Source organism: Numida meleagris, chromosome 2, assembly GCF_002078875.1.
Source record: "Numida meleagris isolate 19003 breed g44 Domestic line chromosome 2, NumMel1.0, whole genome shotgun sequence".
Classification (NCBI taxonomy): domain Eukaryota; kingdom Metazoa; phylum Chordata; class Aves; order Galliformes; family Numididae; genus Numida; species Numida meleagris.
The window spans coordinates 129,579,077-129,597,083 of NC_034410.1; the positions used below are offsets into that span (position 1 = coordinate 129,579,077).

The following is an 18,007-nucleotide window of genomic DNA, read 5'->3' on the forward strand; positions in this document are numbered from 1 at the left end:
TGTTTCTGTATACTTACATCCAGCATTCACACTGCTTGTTGGTGTGGTGTCATTTTGAACACAGTCCTCTATATCTTCCTAGTGCTAGTCCTGCGGGTCCTACGCGGTTCAAATACTTTCTTATTTGTGGATCTGACACCTACTCTTCCGCTTCAAGTCTTTAAGGTGTGGTAGAGGCACAGTCCTACTGAATGGCAGTTTGGAATTAAAGCATCAACTCAAATGTTACTAAATGTCTCATTTTCATAGAGTCACAGAATTGTAGGAGTTGGAAGGGACCCCTAGAGGTCAAGTCCAACCCCCTGCTACAGCGATTCCCTGCAGCAGATTGCACAGGTAGGTGTCCAAGCAGGCTTTAAGTATCTCCAGAGAAGAAAACCTCACAACCTCTGAGCAGCCTTTTCCAGTGCTCAGTCACTCACAGTGACGTTCTTCCTTGTGTTAGTACAGAACTTCCTGTGTTCCAGTTTCTGCCCTGTGCCCCTTGCTCTGTTGTTACTCTTCACAGAGAAGAATTTGCCCCCTTCAACTTGACTCCTGCACTTCAGATGTTTATAAACAGTCAGGAGAAAGCAGTTATGAGTTTTGTTTGTATGAAACACTATGGCTACAGATTTGATAACATTTAACAAGACGCTTACTAAACACACTGACTCCAAAGTCCTGTATGATAGTGTGATTAATGGTATCAGTTCCTTATACCTGAGCTCTGAGAACATCAGCCCTTGTAGCCTGGCAGGCTCACTGCGGGCAGACTGTGTGTGGCTTGCTAAGATGAGCTCATGTGGAACAGTGTTTTCACTGGGAAAGTAAATGAAAGGATAAGACTGATTCACATTGGTGCTGGGGTCTTCTCAGACCTTTGCATCCTGCACTAATTGTTGTTTCAGCTTTCCCTTGCCTCCTGGAGCATTAGGATTGTGAGGATGGCTGAAAGATGATCTGACTTTCTTCTGAAAATAAATAGCCAACTAATTCAGCATGAATTGGAGGCTTTACAGTATGCCATCAGGGATGTAGAATACTTGTCTCTGCTACTCTGGCTCATTTCCATAGTTGGAATACCACACAGTTTAGTTCATGACACTTTTGGTGACATGCACAGATTCTCAATGAACAGGTAGATAGCTTGAGCATTTGGCATGGATGGAGATTTGGAGTCTAAATAGCAGTGTCCTGTGCTTGTCCAGCCAGGTAGTTGGCATGCACATAGCTCGGTGCTACCTGCATCCATCTCTTCTTGCCCTAGGGGAGTTAGGTCAAAGTCACAAGTGCAGCATCCTGTATCCATATAGGAAGCAGGAAATAGTGCCATCGCAGAGGTAAAGGTTTAAAGTGGGCACTGATGGAAAGGTAGGAATTATTGCCTTAGGCATGGAAGGGAATGTACACTTAAAAAGGAAATTTAAAAAAAAAAAAGTGCTTCTGGGTACATTGTGCTGAGAGTTCTCCTGGGATCTACTTTCTTACATGTGCTTGCAGCAGGCTCTTTCCCTGCCCTGGTTGCTGTTATTTTTCTAAAGTTACCTGAGTGCTCTGCAGTCTGTGATGCACAGTGAGCCCATCTGCTTGGAAAAGCAAGTATGGATTAAGGAGAAAAAAAGACCCATACATATATATGTAAATGAAGTATCATAGAATCATAGAATGGCCTGGGTTGAAAAGGACCTCAAGGATCATCAAGTTTCAACCCCCCTGCTGAGTGCAGGGTCGCCAACCACTAGACCAGGCTGCCCAGAGCCACGTCCAGCCTGGCCTTGAACGCCTCCAGGGACGGGGCATCCACAACCTCCTTGGGCAACCTGTTCCAGTGCGTCACCACCCTCTGAGTGAAAAACTTCCTCCTAATATCTAACCTACGTCTCCCCTGTCTTAGTTAAAGTATGTAAGTATATGTTGTATATGTAAGTTTATTATAATAATATATAAGTATATGTATAGTACTTTTATAGTACAGGATTTATATATTTCTAGCTAATGGTGGCAGGTAGAGTGAAGATGCTTTTTATAATAAAGACCTACTCAACAGGTTTTTAAGGTATGTATGGGATTGTGAATGAATTCATTTTGTCTTTCACTGCATCCTTTGACTTTTGTGTAAGGGTGTTTGAACCTGACTGCTGTGGACAGAAAATGATGAGGCTGCTGGTGAAGTTTTAATAAGATTGGAAAACTTGGGCAGCTACAAGTCTAGTGCCTCTTAGCACTTTTCCACAGCTTGCCAAGGGTGCAGCTGTTGTGCAAGGTCAGGTAGGAGCTCTGGCAAGACAATACTTGACATGGAAGAGGAGAATTTCTTTTAGGTATTTGCTTTTTTTTTTAAGCTACAATTGATAATTTAGGGAAGAGGTACCTTTTAATGTATTGGATGAAGATGTCAGGATGCAGAGCTACAATTTTTTAGATGTAGAATTCATAGAGGGTGTTAGAAAGTAGGCTTAAAGTCTTCATTATTGATCATAGATATTAAAACTTATAATTAATCTACATGTCAAAGTTTGTTATCTTGTGAGTGTGGGAGCATTCTTGCTCACTTAATTTTTAATATGTGGGCTGCTCTGAAAGTAATGCCTCCTATTTTATTATGTTGACCCACAATGTCTTGGTGATACAACAGTAGAGGCTGAATCTTCCTAGGCCCTATAACAGTTGGAAGACTGCAAAGCACATTGCCAGTCTTCCCTGGGCTGTCCTACGATACCTACCATATAGTCTAGACTCGGACCCTTCTGATTTCCATCTCTTTGGGCCTATGAAAGATATACTGTGGGAAAAATTTTCCTAAGCAAGGACACTGTCATAGCTGCTGTGAAACAGTGGGTCACCTCAGCTGGTACGTATTTGAGTGCAGCATGCAGATTTTCGTTCATTGTTGGTGATAATGCATAGCTAATGGTGGTGACTGTGTTGAAACATACTGTTTTGTAGCTGAGAATTTGCTCTGTCAAAGTGTTATCATACTGTTTGTATCTGATAAGTTGCCATGGGAATAAATAGGAGGCATCGCTTTTGAAGCGGCCTATGTACATACAAAATGTGGAATTAATTTAATGACAGTTCCCTTGTAAAGTACTTAGATTGTCTGCCAGAAGTTGCTTTTATTACGGTCCTCTACAACTTCCCTAGTGTTACAGCTGTAAGAAACTTGGTGAAGTTTCAGATTGCTTCGATGTTTAATTTTTGGCACTGCAGAACTTCCTATGCAATTTGTGCTGTATTTCTTTTTCTCTTGTATCTTGGTAGCTTCAACTACCTGTGTATAAACCTGGGGGAGCTGGGATACGAGGTGCAAGTCCTGTGAGCATTCTTCAATCTCTTTTCCAGTGTTGGTGTCAGGATGCTAATTAAAAACAGTGATGTGTAGGAGTCACTGCAAATTTGTCGCAAGTTTGCATATTATCTCAGCTTAAATAAACATAAAGCATGCTCTCTGCTCTCAATCGCTGTGTGGTAAGGTATTGCAAAAGAATATGTTTTGTAAGGTTTGTTTTTAGTTTTCAACATGTTTTGAAATGTTTGACTGAATATATTCAGTTATGGCAGTAGAAATTTGAATGTATTGAAACAATACTGTAATTAATGTCAATGCAGCATGGAAGCATGACATCTCATTCATTAAATATTTTGGATTTCTAAATAGCAGGTGTTCTACTGTTGAAGATGGAAGCTTTGTAGCAGAGATGCAACTTAAGAGACTCACCTCAAAAAACCATTTGTCCATAGATGGATATATTAAAAACGCACTTATCTAAAGATATAGTATTAAATAGTTCCTGTTGAAATACACTTCTGTGTTGTTTTAACCATGATGTCGAGGTGATTAGTCAAAAACTAGAATATACTTCAAGTACACATTGTTGATTGGTTCATGAAATGGAGGTCATCAAGATAAGAAGCAGCAATAAAAAGAGTAGTTCTTGTGTTATTTATTTAGAATCTTGCTGTTTATTCATAGAGTGTATTTGCTAACATGTTTGCTACAGACGGGATAATTCTGAACTTAAATGTGAATGCACTTCATTTCACACAATCTTTAAATACTCTGTCTTTACCAAACAGCGTGCAGCTTAAAAAAGCTGATTAGTGCAAACACACCAGGACTCTAGACCACCTGCCCACTAGACAAAAGCAGCCTGGGTGTAATAGAAGACCGATTAAACACAGTACTTCCAGAAGTCTAATACGGTAGATTGCCTCTTTAGTATCTCTTCTTTAATAGCTTCCTGGATACTAGCAAGTACTTAGGCAGTTAATTGATTCCTAGTTATCAGTGGTTTATATTGGTCAAGTGCTTAAAGCATTTCAAGGGAATGAAGTCGTTGTCTTAGCAGCTGGCTCTCTGTTAGGCAGAGTCACTGGGAGCAAGCTGTGTAACCGGTGAATTAGATGTCTGCCCACGGGGCTGTAGTCAGCAGCCTGTGACAGTGCTGAGAGAGGAAAATGAATTTAACACGCACATTGCCTCAATTTCTTTCAGACACTGGCCAGAAGAAGACTGCAGACAAGAAAGATGGGCGACGAATGTCTTTTCAAAAGCCTAAAGGGACGATTGAATATTCTGTAAGTTGCTGCTTGATTATTAGAATGTCATTGCAAACTAAGTGCAGATTTAGTTTCTTTACAAAATACAGGCAAAATGGTGATATGCATTGCCTTTAATCTTAGAATCTATATATCTGATGGCTTGTAGATAAAAAAAAATAAATCAGCAATTAGATGACTAGTAGTACTTGAGTAATGCTTTTTTAAACCTTTCTTCTTTATAAGTTTTCCTGCTCTTTTTTAAAAGAAAAAAATTAACTGCCAACACCAAGCTAATCAACATGTTGAGTGGTTCAGCTTTACATAACCAGTTAGAAACAGTAAATAATATTAGTTAAAATGACATGCATGTTACCTGCTCTCGGCACTGCTAATAAACTGTGGGAGTCAGGAGGAAGAAAATAGAATGTTTTTTTTTCAGGGTAGGGAAGGGTTGCCTATATTTCAGTACTGACCTTACAGCTGCCTTCTGATACTTCTCCTAGATCCATGCCTTTTGCAGTACGGATTTCCTCCCCCAGCAGTATCTGAAAATGGAGCCTTTCTCTGCCTGTTCTGTTCTTGAAATGACCCTCAAACTGTACTGCAGTCAGCTTTTCACATTTGTGGTTACTAAGGGAAACTGAAGTGAGAATTATCTGTCTTGTGTTATACACTGGAAATAAAACTATAAATAATGTTTGTAGAATTAACATTAAAACAGGAGAAGCCTATTGTGGTTATTTCTGAATGCTTTTGAAGCTAGTCAGGGTAAAATAAAAATGAGAACTTACACCTTTATTTGATTTCTTGCTGTTCTTATTCCAAGAATAAGAGATAAGGAAGATTTAACTCTTAATGCTACAGTAAACTAAACTCATGGCTTAATGTCTATGAAGTCTGTGACAGTAATTTGGAGAGAGTCAGAGAATGTGTGTATTAAAGCAATATTCATTTCATTAGCTTGATTCCTATTTGGAGCTTAATACTAGCCCCTACTAAAGGCTATCTTGAAGTTGAAATTTAAAACAAATTTCTGCTGTTTTAATTCTAGCTACTGAAGAAGGGTAAATGTGACTTTTCTTGATTTTGTTCAAGCCTCTGGGGAATAAAGACTGTGCTTTTCTTCTGAAATAGTGAATAAGCTCCTGAAATACAGTGTATGTGGTGTAAGTCATGAGAAGAGTCTGCTATATCAATTAATGAATGACACATAAGTGTATAGTAGAGCGGAGTCTTAAGACACAGTCTTAAGCCAGAGTTCTTACCACTGAACTGTCAGTCTTCTAACATGATCTTTTATGTAGTTATTCAGTGCAAGTCTAGCTTCTAGGAACTCTTCACTCGTTTGTGTTAGTTAGAAACCAGTTAGTCTGGATGCTGAGAACAAAACTACAGTGCCTTGTGAATGCAGCTGCTCAAGGTAAAATTAGGAGTAATTCTCATTCTTAGCTCAAGGAGTTTGGGTGGCAAGTGCTTTTATGGTGATCATCAAACAGGTTAAAGTTTGCTAGACTTAAAACTCAGATGAATACTTGAAATTGTTCCTGAAAGAGACAGAAATGTCTTCCTGAAGGAGTGGTCAGGCGCTGGAATGGGCTGCCCAGGGAGGTGGTTGAGTCATCGTCCCTGGAGGTGTTCAAGAAACATTTAGATATAGCGTTGAGAGACATGGCTTAGTTGGGTTATTGGTGGCAGGTGGATGGTTGGACTGGATGATCTTGTAGCTAGGTTGGAAAAGGCCTAATTCTATGATTCTATAATCTAGTAAATCCAGCACCCCTGCCACCAGCAGGGTTGCCACCCACTGGATTAGGTTGGCGAGGGCCCCATCCAACCTTGTCTTGAACATATCCAGGAATGGGGCATTCACAGTTTCTCTGGACAGCCTGTTCCAGTGCCTCATCAACCTCTGAGTAAAAAAAACTTCCTCCTAATACCTGATCTAAATCACTGTCAGACTGTATAAAAAGTTGATCTCCCTCCTGTTTATAAGCTCCTGTTTTAAAAGCTGGAAGGCCACAAGGAGATCTTCCTGGAGCCGCCTTCTCCAGGCTGAACAAGCCCAGCTCCCTCAGCCTTTCTTCATAGAAGTGCTCCAGCCCTCTGATCACCTTCATGGTCCTCCTCTCAGAGCTGCTCCAGCAGCTCCACATCTTTCTTGTGCTGTGGGCACCAGGCCTGAATGGAGTACTCCAGGTGGGACCTCGTGAGAGCAGAGCAGAGGGGGACAATCACCTCCTTCTCCCTTCTGGCCACCTCACTTCTGATGCAGCCCAGGATACGGTTGGCCTTCTCAAGTGCGCACTGTTGACTCATGTCCAGCTTTTCATCCACCAGGATCTCCAAGTGCTTCTTAGCAGAGCTGCTCTCAGTGAGTTCTTCTCCCAGTCTGTCGGGCAATCCCAGATACGCTTAACCCAAGTGCAGCGCCTTGGCCTTGGCCTTGTTGAATCTCATTAGATTAATGTGGGTTATCTTTGCAAGCTGGTCCATATCCCTTTGGATGGCATCCTTTAAACAAAGTTTTAAAATAAATTTGCCAACTGTTAGTCTGACAGAAATAAAGAAGTTATTTGTGTACTGCTATGTGGCAAATGTGAATCCAAGTAACGCTCTGTAAATGGAAAAAAAGGACTAATGAGAGTTAGCTAGGCTTAAATGGGACAAGGGGATTTGAAGAGTGTTCAGTCTGGGATAGTATTAGAAAAGTAAAACAGCCTATTTGGATCTTAAGTATCTATTGCAGTATCTAGTTATGTGTGTAAAATTTGTATTTCTAACATAGAATTTCACGCTTATTTTTATACATATGTAAATGACTAAAGAAGTTAGAAGAAACTAGGGATAGGGACTTGTCTATATAGTTACACAACACGGCTGACTAGAAGCTCTTGCTATTGACTGTAGGAAAGCTACTTACACAGTAAAAAGTGTTTTTATAGCAGAGGTTATTGTACAAAATGGAGGGTGTGTGTGCTCAGTTTAATGCAGTCTTGAATAAGTGGTTCTTGTTTTTGCGTCTTCATTAAAGACAAAGACATCGATTATACTTGAGTCTGTATACTAGAAAAGCAAACCCAATCCTCATGTGTTGATCACTGTTAGGCACCGGCTAGTCTACTCAATTCCATTTCAGATTGTTTCTAGGAAATAAAACAGTGCTTTAACATGTCAGTTGTGATTATCTGTGTTTTACTTGTATTTACAAAGCTTGCCATTCTGATAGAGTCACGGAATGGTTTAGCTAATGTTCATCTCTCCTCTCTTTGGAGGGGGAATTTTCCTATGATGATATAGCATAGGGCTTTAATATTCATAAATTTCCATAAATTTTCGTAATATTCAAGTACTGTTTAAATAGCTACATATGTAACATAGGGAAAACATTCTTCCTGGGAGAGAAGGAATTAGTTTCTTCTGTTTTGTCGAGTGTTGATTCAAGCTCAGGGAAAGCACTGGAGAAGCCTGGGGAGTGGCTGTGTTGCGTGGTAGGGAGTTTTCTTTGCCTGTTAGTTGTTAAGCTACAGATCTCAACAAAGTCATTCTTTCAGCTTTTAGAAGTTCAGATTCTGTTTATTCTTTAAGTGGTAGAAAGTTCAAGAATTGTGGGAATAAAAATCTGTATTATGTGAACACTTTATTTGTTAAGAAGTTCAGAGACCAGCAGTGATAAGTTCAGTGTGAAGACTCACCTGTGCAAGTCTTACAGCTAGAAAAGGAAACTGTTATGTCTGCCATTGTTACAATATGGTGTCTAAGATAAACACCTTTAGTTGCTTAGAGATCAGCAGGTGGTCTTACTTCTGAAAGCTGAGAAGAATATATGTGCTCTTAAAAGCTTAAGTGTTATGCTTAGTAATTGAATATTTTAGACTAAGATATAATGTTATTAAGTTAAAAATATCAAAACTTTTCATTAAGTGACACCTACAGATTGTCTACCTGATAACTAGCAGTTTTCCTCCAACACGTGTGTGAAAACCAGCTTCTCAATTCAGCAAATTTCTTGAATATCGTTTAGCAGTGTTTCAGCAAGACTTCTGTAGTACATGGACCTTCTGTTGGAAATGCCACTATCCTTTGTGATTTGGCTGTCAGTTTTGTTGCAGTCAGTGGAATAAGTTGTAAATATCTGGTGTAGTTTTTTCTTTGGTTTCTGCTTTAGTACCAATTAAATGGAGGATATGAGAGTGCTCTGATTTATTCATGTCTGTGTGATCATGTAGTACTGTGGTGCAGAAGTCATTCACACCTGAAATACCAGTAGTGGTTTTTGCTGCTTTGTGTACCTTAATGGCAGCTTCCAATACAGAGAAGTACCATAACACAGAAATTGCTCCGAAAAAGCAAATTGCCATTTCTTTGGCAGTACCTGTGTTTTAATGAATTTAGGCTAACAAATGCACCTTGACAAGAAGATAACAAATTCTGTATGGAAGGAAGTTATTCAACTCCTGCTTTTAAATCTTGATAATCAGGATACTAATATATAATAAGTAACTAACTTAAAATAAGTAATAACACAAATAGTAATGTGTTGGTATCCCAAACTACCCTCTGTTTTGAGTCAAAGTATAATAGTCTTTAAAGTACCTGGTGTTTGTAGTACTTGTTACAGGGCAGCTTTCTTCCGTATTTAAAGAATTTTTTTTGCTCCTTAATCAGTTATGCTTTCTTGAAATTCCTGTAGTGTCAACATGTGTTTGATAGCAAAGAACCATAGAATATTCTGAGTTAGAAAGGATGCCTGGGATCATGATGTAACTTTTAAAAAGTTAATGAAGTATTCATTCTCCTAAGTTTTCTAGATCAGTGTTGTGTTGAGTTTTAAGCTTTGCAGCAGTCAAGTGGGAATGTGTTTTGAGGAACAATTGTTTGACGTTCTATATTCTACTTGGGCTTGGCAGCAGATATGAGGTGCATTTACCAGCTATTCTCACAATGTCAATAAAACGTATTAGTGTTAATTATTTAGTCATACAATATTATCTACATTATGTGTACTTATATTCTGGCATAATCTTTGCTGCTTTTGTGAAGAATGAATGTGTCTTGTTGCATTCTGCTGGTAAGAAGAAGCATTGTGTTATGCTCTGTAGAATATGTTAATTCATCTGAAACTGTCCCAAATTGACTGTGGTTGGGAGAGGCTAGCACAGGGTGTACCTGCATGCTTATTTACACTAAAGTATGGTTACAGAAGTAGAACGTTGTAGTCTTTGGGTTCCAAGCACTGTATTTACCTGTGTGGTTGCATGTAAGGTGGGCCTGCTGTCAGGCCAAAAGCTGTTACGTGTGTGTATGTATACTTCGTGACCCTTCCTTCACTCCACCCCATCCCCTTTTTGTTCTGCCTTTGCTAATTCATTCAATTAGAAGATAAGGATTTCTACCTTGTAAGTTTGAGTAGATAAGGCCCTTAAGACGCAGGACTCTCATGTCTTTAAAGAAGAACAATCAACTAGTGATATCTACTGGCTTTCAAGAAAGCAGCTGTGTAGAACACAGTAGGAAGAAAATATGGTTTAGTCTTTTTTTTTTTTTCCCTTCCCCTCCTTATCTCTTGAAAATTATCTTTTTAAAAAAGGAAAATAAGCACTTAGAGAAATCACCCTTCTCTGTAACTGGCAAGTAAACTTAAACTTCAGAGTATAGCCTGAAAATAGAAAACTAAACCTGTGACAAATAAATTTATTCAATATAAATGACAAGCATTAGAAGAGACGTATATAATGCAGATGTAAGCTGAGGGACAAATGAGAAGACATTTAAGACTGGAGTTAGTGGGACTTTTTTTGTAGCTGTGCTTTGTACTTAGTCTCACAAAAATACCTTTGCTTATAATGCTTCTTTTCTTAACTGATAGAATGTTTTTCCTTTTTTTCCGTGGTACAGTGTTTATGAAACCCTGTATTACTGTGATAAGCTTCTAGTTGCATCCTTGCTTATCATATGATTATCGCTATCCTTAAATACTTCCTTTGAATTCTTTAATTTATAGATGGGATTTCAAAATAAACTTCTCTTTGCTTTCTTTTATCAGTTGATATTGGATATGTTTTGGGAGATAGGAAGAGGAAGCAGAGGTGAGATTAAGACCTTGGAAAAAAAACTTATTGACTCAGAAATCACTTGCTCCAAAATGCTTGTATTCAGTCTGCTTTAACCTAGTTAACCTGTTTTGTTTATCTTGCTTATCTTAGCAGTTTTTACTTGAAAATCAGATTAACAGAAGCTTATTTCAATAGGAGGCTTATTTGTTAGCACTTATGGGGAGTGTCTCAATTTTTCTGTAAGTGAAGAATGGAGAAGAGAAAATGAAGAAGGGAGGATGTGAAGTTCTGTGAAACCAGACAGAAATGTGTATGTCCGGGGATACCCAGCATTGGACTTCTAGAGCAAGAGTTGTGCTGCAGTATCTGAGCTAAAGCCCAGTGTGTGTGACTGACACATTTGATTTCCTGGAAACTGAGTGGGAAGGCAGATGTTTTTATACGGACTTATATTAGATTAATAACCAGGAGATAGTCTATCTTGGACTATCCCAAAATGTGACTTAAAGTTTATGAAAAATCTCAGAAAATCTACATATGATTAAAGTTCATAAGCTAGTATTTGAACTAACGGCTTACAGGTTTGATTTTGTTTTTCTTTTCTTTCCCTCAATTGATACAGGTGGAATCAAGAGATACTTTAAACAGTATTGCCTTGAAATTTGATACAACACCCAATGAACTGGTTCAATTAAATAAGCTTTTCTCCAGAGCAGTCGTTCCTGGACAGGTACTATTATACTATGTATGCTACTTACTCAACAAAGGCTTTTTTCCTCCATATTTCTCATCTCCTATGAGATCAAGTGTTAAATTCCTCTTGTCTTTGTCTTCTTCAGTTTTTTCTAACTGTGAGTTCCTTGTGCCTGTTAAATAACTTCAAAAAAAAAAAAAAACCAACAATGAAACTACCTCTCACTCAAATAAAATCAAGAACTTCAATTTTAAAATTATGAATGCTTAATGGTATAATGACACTTGGGTACAAGCTCAATTGCCGCATTGTGAATACAGCAGGCATTTACAACGGCTTGCTCTGAAAATAAATTCATAATACAGCTTACAGTATTTCTGACTGCATGCTACTGCTTGCAGTTCTGCTTCAATAAATCGAATGCTTCCATTCCAACTTTAAAGCTTGCTGTCCTTACAGCAGGGCTGTGTGAACTACTATTACCTATTTCTTTTAGGTCAATATTGCTTACATTCTTCTAATTTTTCTTTTTTACCTCTTCCACCAGCCCTGTTCATTTACTTTAAAGCTGGGCCTGGGAAGTGATAGGGTGGCAAATGAGGCCATTTGGTATTAGCCTTTTATTCAAAACAGTCCTACGAGGACAGGCTGACAGTTGGGGCTCTTCTAGGAGAAGAGAAGGCTCCAGGGGACTTTATGGTGGCCTTCCAGTACCTGAAGGGGAGGCCTACAGGAAAGCTGGGGAGGGACGACTTATAAGGGCAGGTAGTGACAGGACGAGGGGAAATGGCTTTAAACTGGCAGAGGGTAAATTTCGAGTAGATATTAAGAAGAAATTCTTTACTGTGAAGGTGATGAGACACTGGAACAGGTTGCCCAGCGAGGTTGTGAATGCCCCCTCCATGGAAGCATTCAAGGCCAGGCTGGGTGAGACTTTGAGCAACCTGGTCTAGAGGGAGGTATCCCTGCCTATAGCAGGGGGTTGGAACTAGATGATCTTAAAGGTCCCTTCCAACCCAAACCATGATTCTATGTTTATTTCTGATGGTTGCAAAACCTAGTCTGTGTGAATGCTTACCATGGCCCAAGCAGTGTATTTAAGGTGAAAAACTCAGAGACTTTTTCTTCTACATTTGATGCTAAGAGCATGTCCGTAAACAATTTTCTTAGCCTGCCTCTGGGTTACTCAAATAATCAGCAAGAGAAATAATCCAACAGGTCACCCTTACATATTCTGTTGAGTGTTTCTGACAAGCTATATACTTCTAATGCTTTCTATCTGAACCTTTTCTCAATTATGACTAAGTATCTACGCATATCCTAAAATAATATTTAAAAGCATTCAGAGTTAAAATCAAGAAGTATTTGGTTGTATTGTTTATTCTCTCAACTGATAATTTCTGTTAAAATTAACCGGAAGAGAAATGGCTTCATATAGTTTATTTTGAGAAAGTGTGACATTTAGCTGAACTAGTGGGAAATCTGAAGTAAACTTGAAAGCATAACTTCTAACTGCATTATATCTTCTTTATAGATATTGTATGTTCCTGACCCAGACTACATATCTAGTGTGGACAGCTCCCCCTCTCTAAGTCCTATAAGTCCCCTATCACCTACATCTTCAGAAGCAGAGTTTGACAAGGCTACAGTAAATGTAGGTATACCCATTCTTGAAAGTAACTTTTCCCTTACAAGATGAATGTTATAACTGTTATGCTTTCTTCTTAACGTATATATTCATTTTGAGGAGAAAGTACTTTATAACACCTGGAGTTGAAAGCAAAATAGTGAATGCAAGATTTGATTATCTTAAATGAGTTTTCTGTGTGAAAACTGGCTTGCATTTAAGTCATTAGTAATACATTACTATCTTTGCAGATTTATGTCTTAAGTATTGATTCCTGTTGCATTTGTTTGTTACCTTTTAGAACTAGATAAATATTTTTCTCTAATTTCAAATAATATTGATACATTCTGTAGCAACGATAAACTACATAAATATTCTTATCAATGTAAGAGTTCTACCCCTGCCATCCTAGCCATTGCCCCTCCCTTAGTAAAGGTTGAAGAAGAGTTTCCCTTTCACTTATTAAGGAAAATGAAGTGAAAAGTCTGTTTCAGTAAAAAAAAAAGACTGATTATTGAGAGTAGATTATCCACTTAATAGTTCTGTCTGCATTTATAGACTTTTCTGTACTTAAAACCGTATAGCTTTGAAAGCTGCCCTATAATTAAGCTTAAATGTAGTTTTTTGTCTTTGAGCTAGCTTTGTAAAAATATTTCTTTCCAGGAACACTGGTTTGCTATTAAAAGCATCTCATGGGGAGAATTCAAACCAGAAATACGCAGAGGAGATGCAGTTCTGATACTGTAATATATGCAATTCTGGCCTTATTCAGCTGTTTCCTAACATGTCAGCACTAATCTATTCCCAGTTATTATCTTTTATTTTGAATAACGAAGTATCTTGGTAGTGTGTAGTCAGGCTGTCAAATGCCTATTCCAGAAAGCAAACTGGAGGTGTTTTAGCTCAGTAAATAGACTAGATTAGTCTACGAGAATTTTTTCTTCTGTATCAAGTCTCAGAATGACTTAAAATGCTAGTGTATTTCAACCTACGTAGAATATCTATTGAGAAGCTACTCAAAGGAAAAAATTAGTCACAATTACATAAATCGGAGCTCTTTGAACAATGTAGTAGACATATGCCACGTCAGAAAAAATACTTTGTTTTTGCTCTTGTGAATTATTTTGTATATGCTTATTTGCGTATAGTAGATATAGGGACTAAGTAGTATAACAGTAGCTCTAACCTTTTTCCAACTGCCACGTGCAGTTGGGAAAAAAGATAAAAACTTGAAATCATGGAAGAAACAATGGATTAAAAAACTTTTGAAGCTTAAATCGTCTTAGACAAAGGGTTATTTTGAGTAGTGTGGGCAGTTGAACATTGGCAACGTGTTGAGAATTCAGTTTCAATTGATATCCTCTTCTGTTGCAGAACCTTTGTACATATCCTTACGTATCAGACAAGCATCTCTTTAAATGCTTCAGGAAAAATCAAACAATATGGTAATAATTGTTTGTGGACAAAACTGTATCTAATGTTTTTCAAAATCTATGTAAGGGAAGTGGAAAGGTGTCTAGATGACTTCTGTCAAACAAGTGAAGAATGACAGAAATTACTTGTACTTTTCAGTGTGGATTGTGTGTGTGGCTCTTGGTCTTTTTTTCTGATCAGGAATGCAAATGGTGGTTGTCTTCGATTTGAAGATAAGGCTGGAGGGTTTGGTTCTTTGACAGTGCTTGTTTTCCATGCTTTTTCCCCTCTGCTGATTGCCATTCCAGTGAGAGCAATGTTAGCATACATCCTTTTATGCTCTGTAGCAATGTATGTCATTGTTGACTCTCCCATGGCTCTGACTCGAAACTTGCAGATTAACTTGGAAAGTGATGAAACTTAAAGTTATGTTAAAAAGTTGGTACTCTGCCTGTGTAACGTAATGAGATCTCTATTGAATGAGACTACTGTATTTTCCTAAGCAGAGGTTCAGAAGTTGGTTACAATAGGATTGAGCTTTTTGCTTCAACTTGTTTCATCAAACGATAGTTTCGCAGTATTGTGTGAGTGAATACAAACCAGCATTTAACTCACAGTCCTTCATAACCCTGTTTTTTCTTACAAAGCTATATTTAAGCTAAGATTTCAGTATGTATTTCAGTAAGCTTAGCATCAGTCTTTGTGTCATCACTTGGCTTAGACTAAGACTTTCTTATGCTGTTATTGTTTTATTGATTGGTTTGTTTTTCTGGTTTTCTTTTGAAGGCTTTCACTCAGCAATCTGATGCCCAAATTAAAAAGCTTATTGCATCTTCCTAATATTAATTTTGCCATTAACCAGAACCCTCCAGATCCCTTTCTGCAGAGCTGCTCTCCAGCCTATCATCCCCCAGTACATTTATTCAGGGTTGCCCAGTCCCAGGTGCAGAATCCAGCACATGCCATTTTTAAATGTCATGTAGTTGGAGGTTACCTAGTGCTCTAGTTTGTCAAGATCTCTCTTCAGACCCTCTCTACTATTTAAGGAGTCAACAGCTCCTCCCAGTTTAGTGTTGTGCACAAAGTTCCTTAGTATACATTTGAGTCTTGTATCCAAGTCATTGATTAAAGCGTTAAAGAGAACTGGCCCTAAAATGGAGCCTTGCAGAACCCCACTAGTGTCTGGCCCTCAACATTATCCCAAAGCAGGAGTGGTGGGACCTAGTGTCCTGGTAGAGAAGGTGTTCAACAAAGTCCTCTTGTGGCAATGAAGGTTAATCACATTCCAGGTAGAAGACAAGAGTAATGCCAAATAGTTTAGAAAAACTATTATTCCCTGTCAGAGGAGCTTCTGAAGCTGCATTTGCAGCACTGCGTTCACTTCTTTCACTTTCAGTACAAGGCAAAGATTGACATGCTGGAGAGAGCCCAATAGGGGGTTGTCAGGTCATCCATTTCATGATGGTAATACCATGCTTAAGAACTGACTGAAGAAGCGGGTTTTTTTTTAGCCTGGGGAAGAAAATGCTGATAGAGAACCTGATTAATGTGTTGTATTACTGAAGATAGACTGGAGGGAGGAAAACGACCTGGTATATTCAGAGGTTCGTGGTGAAAGGAAGGGCAGCAACAACTATAGAATGTTGCACAGGAGGTTCTGGTTGAATAATAGGAAAGTGTTTTTTGTAATGAGGTTGGTTAAATATTAGAATGGGTTTCTAGAAGAGGCAGTGGAATCTCCAGCCTTGAAGACTTGAACTCAGCTGGGAAAGCCATGAGCAAATTCATGTAGTGTAGGCTTAGGCTTAATTTCAACCAAAGATACTACTAGCTGACCTTCTGAGGGACCTTCAAACATAGAATAGTGTATAATATTAAAAAGGATAACAGAAGACAATTACCAGGGCTTTTTTTTTTGTTAGAGCTGCAAAGTAATCCTTTCTGCTAACTGCCTGTCACTCATGTTTTGCACGTGAAAGGATATTGAGTGATCTCCTTACACAAGTTCTCATGGTTTTATTATTTGTTCCTGCGTTGATTCTGAATACCACCGCGTACTAGCATTTCTTACCATGGGCTAGTTAAGCTATACTTTATTGGAGTTACATGTACTCTCTGATCCAAGTATTCCTATGAACTACAATGGATTTGGAGTTCTATTTTTACCTTTATATTAATATCAAAGAAGAACAACAAACACAACAGAAGATCCGTTAATAATGAAAAGGCAAGCTGTTAAGTTCTCCTTTTGCATTCCCTTTTAGGATCCAGATGGAGTCCAGCGGAAAGAGTCAGTTGTTTCACCAGCGCATCCCTGTGTTCGTACTACAAGAGTGGTATCATCTACCTCTGAAGAGGAGGAAGCGTTTACAGAGAAGTTCCTAAAAATTAACTGCAAGTACATCACCAGTGGGAAGGTACTTCACATTCACGTTTTACATTTACTGTGTGGAACGTAAAAATAGAATACACTTAAAATATAAACATAGGGTAAGATTGTCTTTGATAGATCAGCTTACATATATGTACATTTTTCTTACGTACTGTTTTCTTTGTATTCCCAGATCACTTATTTCTTAAATGTAATACAAGCAGTTATTATGTAATTAACCTGACAAACTTCCCATAGTCATACTGTTGAGTGATGTTTTTGTGCTGAGGGGTAGGAAAGCTGTTTGTTTCCCTTGTTAGTATTTCCTTCAAGTAATACTCTTTCTTCATGATGGAGAAGAATATGCCTTAAATTGTAAGAAAATATGTAGTTAAGTGCCTTTCTTCTGTTTTCTGAAAACAGAACAGCAAGAGCAGAATTAATCGCTCATTCTGTTAACACTTCTGTAGCAGATAAATTATGGTAGAAACATTTATTTTTTTAATTTCTATTTTAGTGCTTACAGAAATGTCTTAAAGTTACTAGCATTTAATTTCCATGCAGCTCATAGGTGCCCAAGTCTTGTGCAGGCTTCTAGGAACTGAGATTGTCAACAGTCAGAATGCCAGGAATGCTTCTGAGGGTGGGAAAGAAAGGTATTGCTTTCTCACTCCTCAGTATAAAAGGCTTACTAGCCATTTTAATCCTGAGGAAAAACATGCTTTCACTCAAGCTGAATTAATGCAAAGTACTTGTACTACTTTCTCATTCATCTGAAGTTTGGTTCTACAAATATACCTACCTACTGCTCTTCCTTAGAAATATATTTGCAGATAAGTAACAGTAATACTAAACAGATCTAAGGAGAATCAGTAAGTGTTGCTGATCTTTTTATGTCTAGATGTGAAGCCTTTTGACAGTACATGTGTTCTAGCAAAAGCCATTTATTGGAAATTAGTAAAACAAGTGCTGGAAAAGCTTTGTTATTTTGTTGTGCTATTTTTGTTCTACAGTTAGCTTTACTCTGCTTTCTTCCCCTAGGTGACTTCTTTAGCCTACATGGATTGGAAGGTGGTGAATGAATGCTCAGCTGTAGAAATTTGAGTTCTAGATTTCAGAAACTTAGCATGCAGCTTCACATTTGTCACATAGAACATTCTCAGGTGTCTTGTTGGGAAATACATGGAGGAGAGAGGACTATGCAGGATGATGAATCTTTAATGGTTTTCTGGAGAAAACTTAAGATTCGTCCTTTGCTGCCCTCTCTAAATGATTTTGAATCTCATTGTTAATAGCATTTCATAGAGCACAGATGTGAGGTGGTA

The 18,007-nt window shown here is 38.2% G+C and overlaps 1 protein-coding gene across 14 annotated transcripts in view; it reads left to right on the plus strand.

The window, feature by feature from the left end:
* The window catches only part of OXR1 (oxidation resistance 1), a 257,860-nt gene that overhangs the window by 191,850 nt on the left and 48,003 nt on the right, over positions 1 to 18,007 (plus strand). For 10 of the 14 annotated variants that reach the window (XR_002436208.1, XM_021389331.1, XM_021389327.1 and 7 more), the window contains 4 exons: positions 4,478 to 4,560; positions 11,200 to 11,307; positions 12,806 to 12,925; positions 16,576 to 16,728. Coding sequence is in view for 13 of the 14 variants with exons in the window: in XM_021389331.1 (XP_021245006.1) it covers positions 4,478 to 4,560; positions 11,200 to 11,307; positions 12,806 to 12,925; positions 16,576 to 16,728 (464 nt within the window). In the remaining variant the exon portion in view is untranslated. The remainder of the gene's footprint in view (positions 1 to 4,477; positions 4,561 to 11,199; positions 11,308 to 12,805; positions 12,926 to 16,575; positions 16,729 to 18,007) is intronic. The other 4 variants (XM_021389332.1, XM_021389333.1, XM_021389338.1 and 1 more) reach the window with 1 other exon arrangement.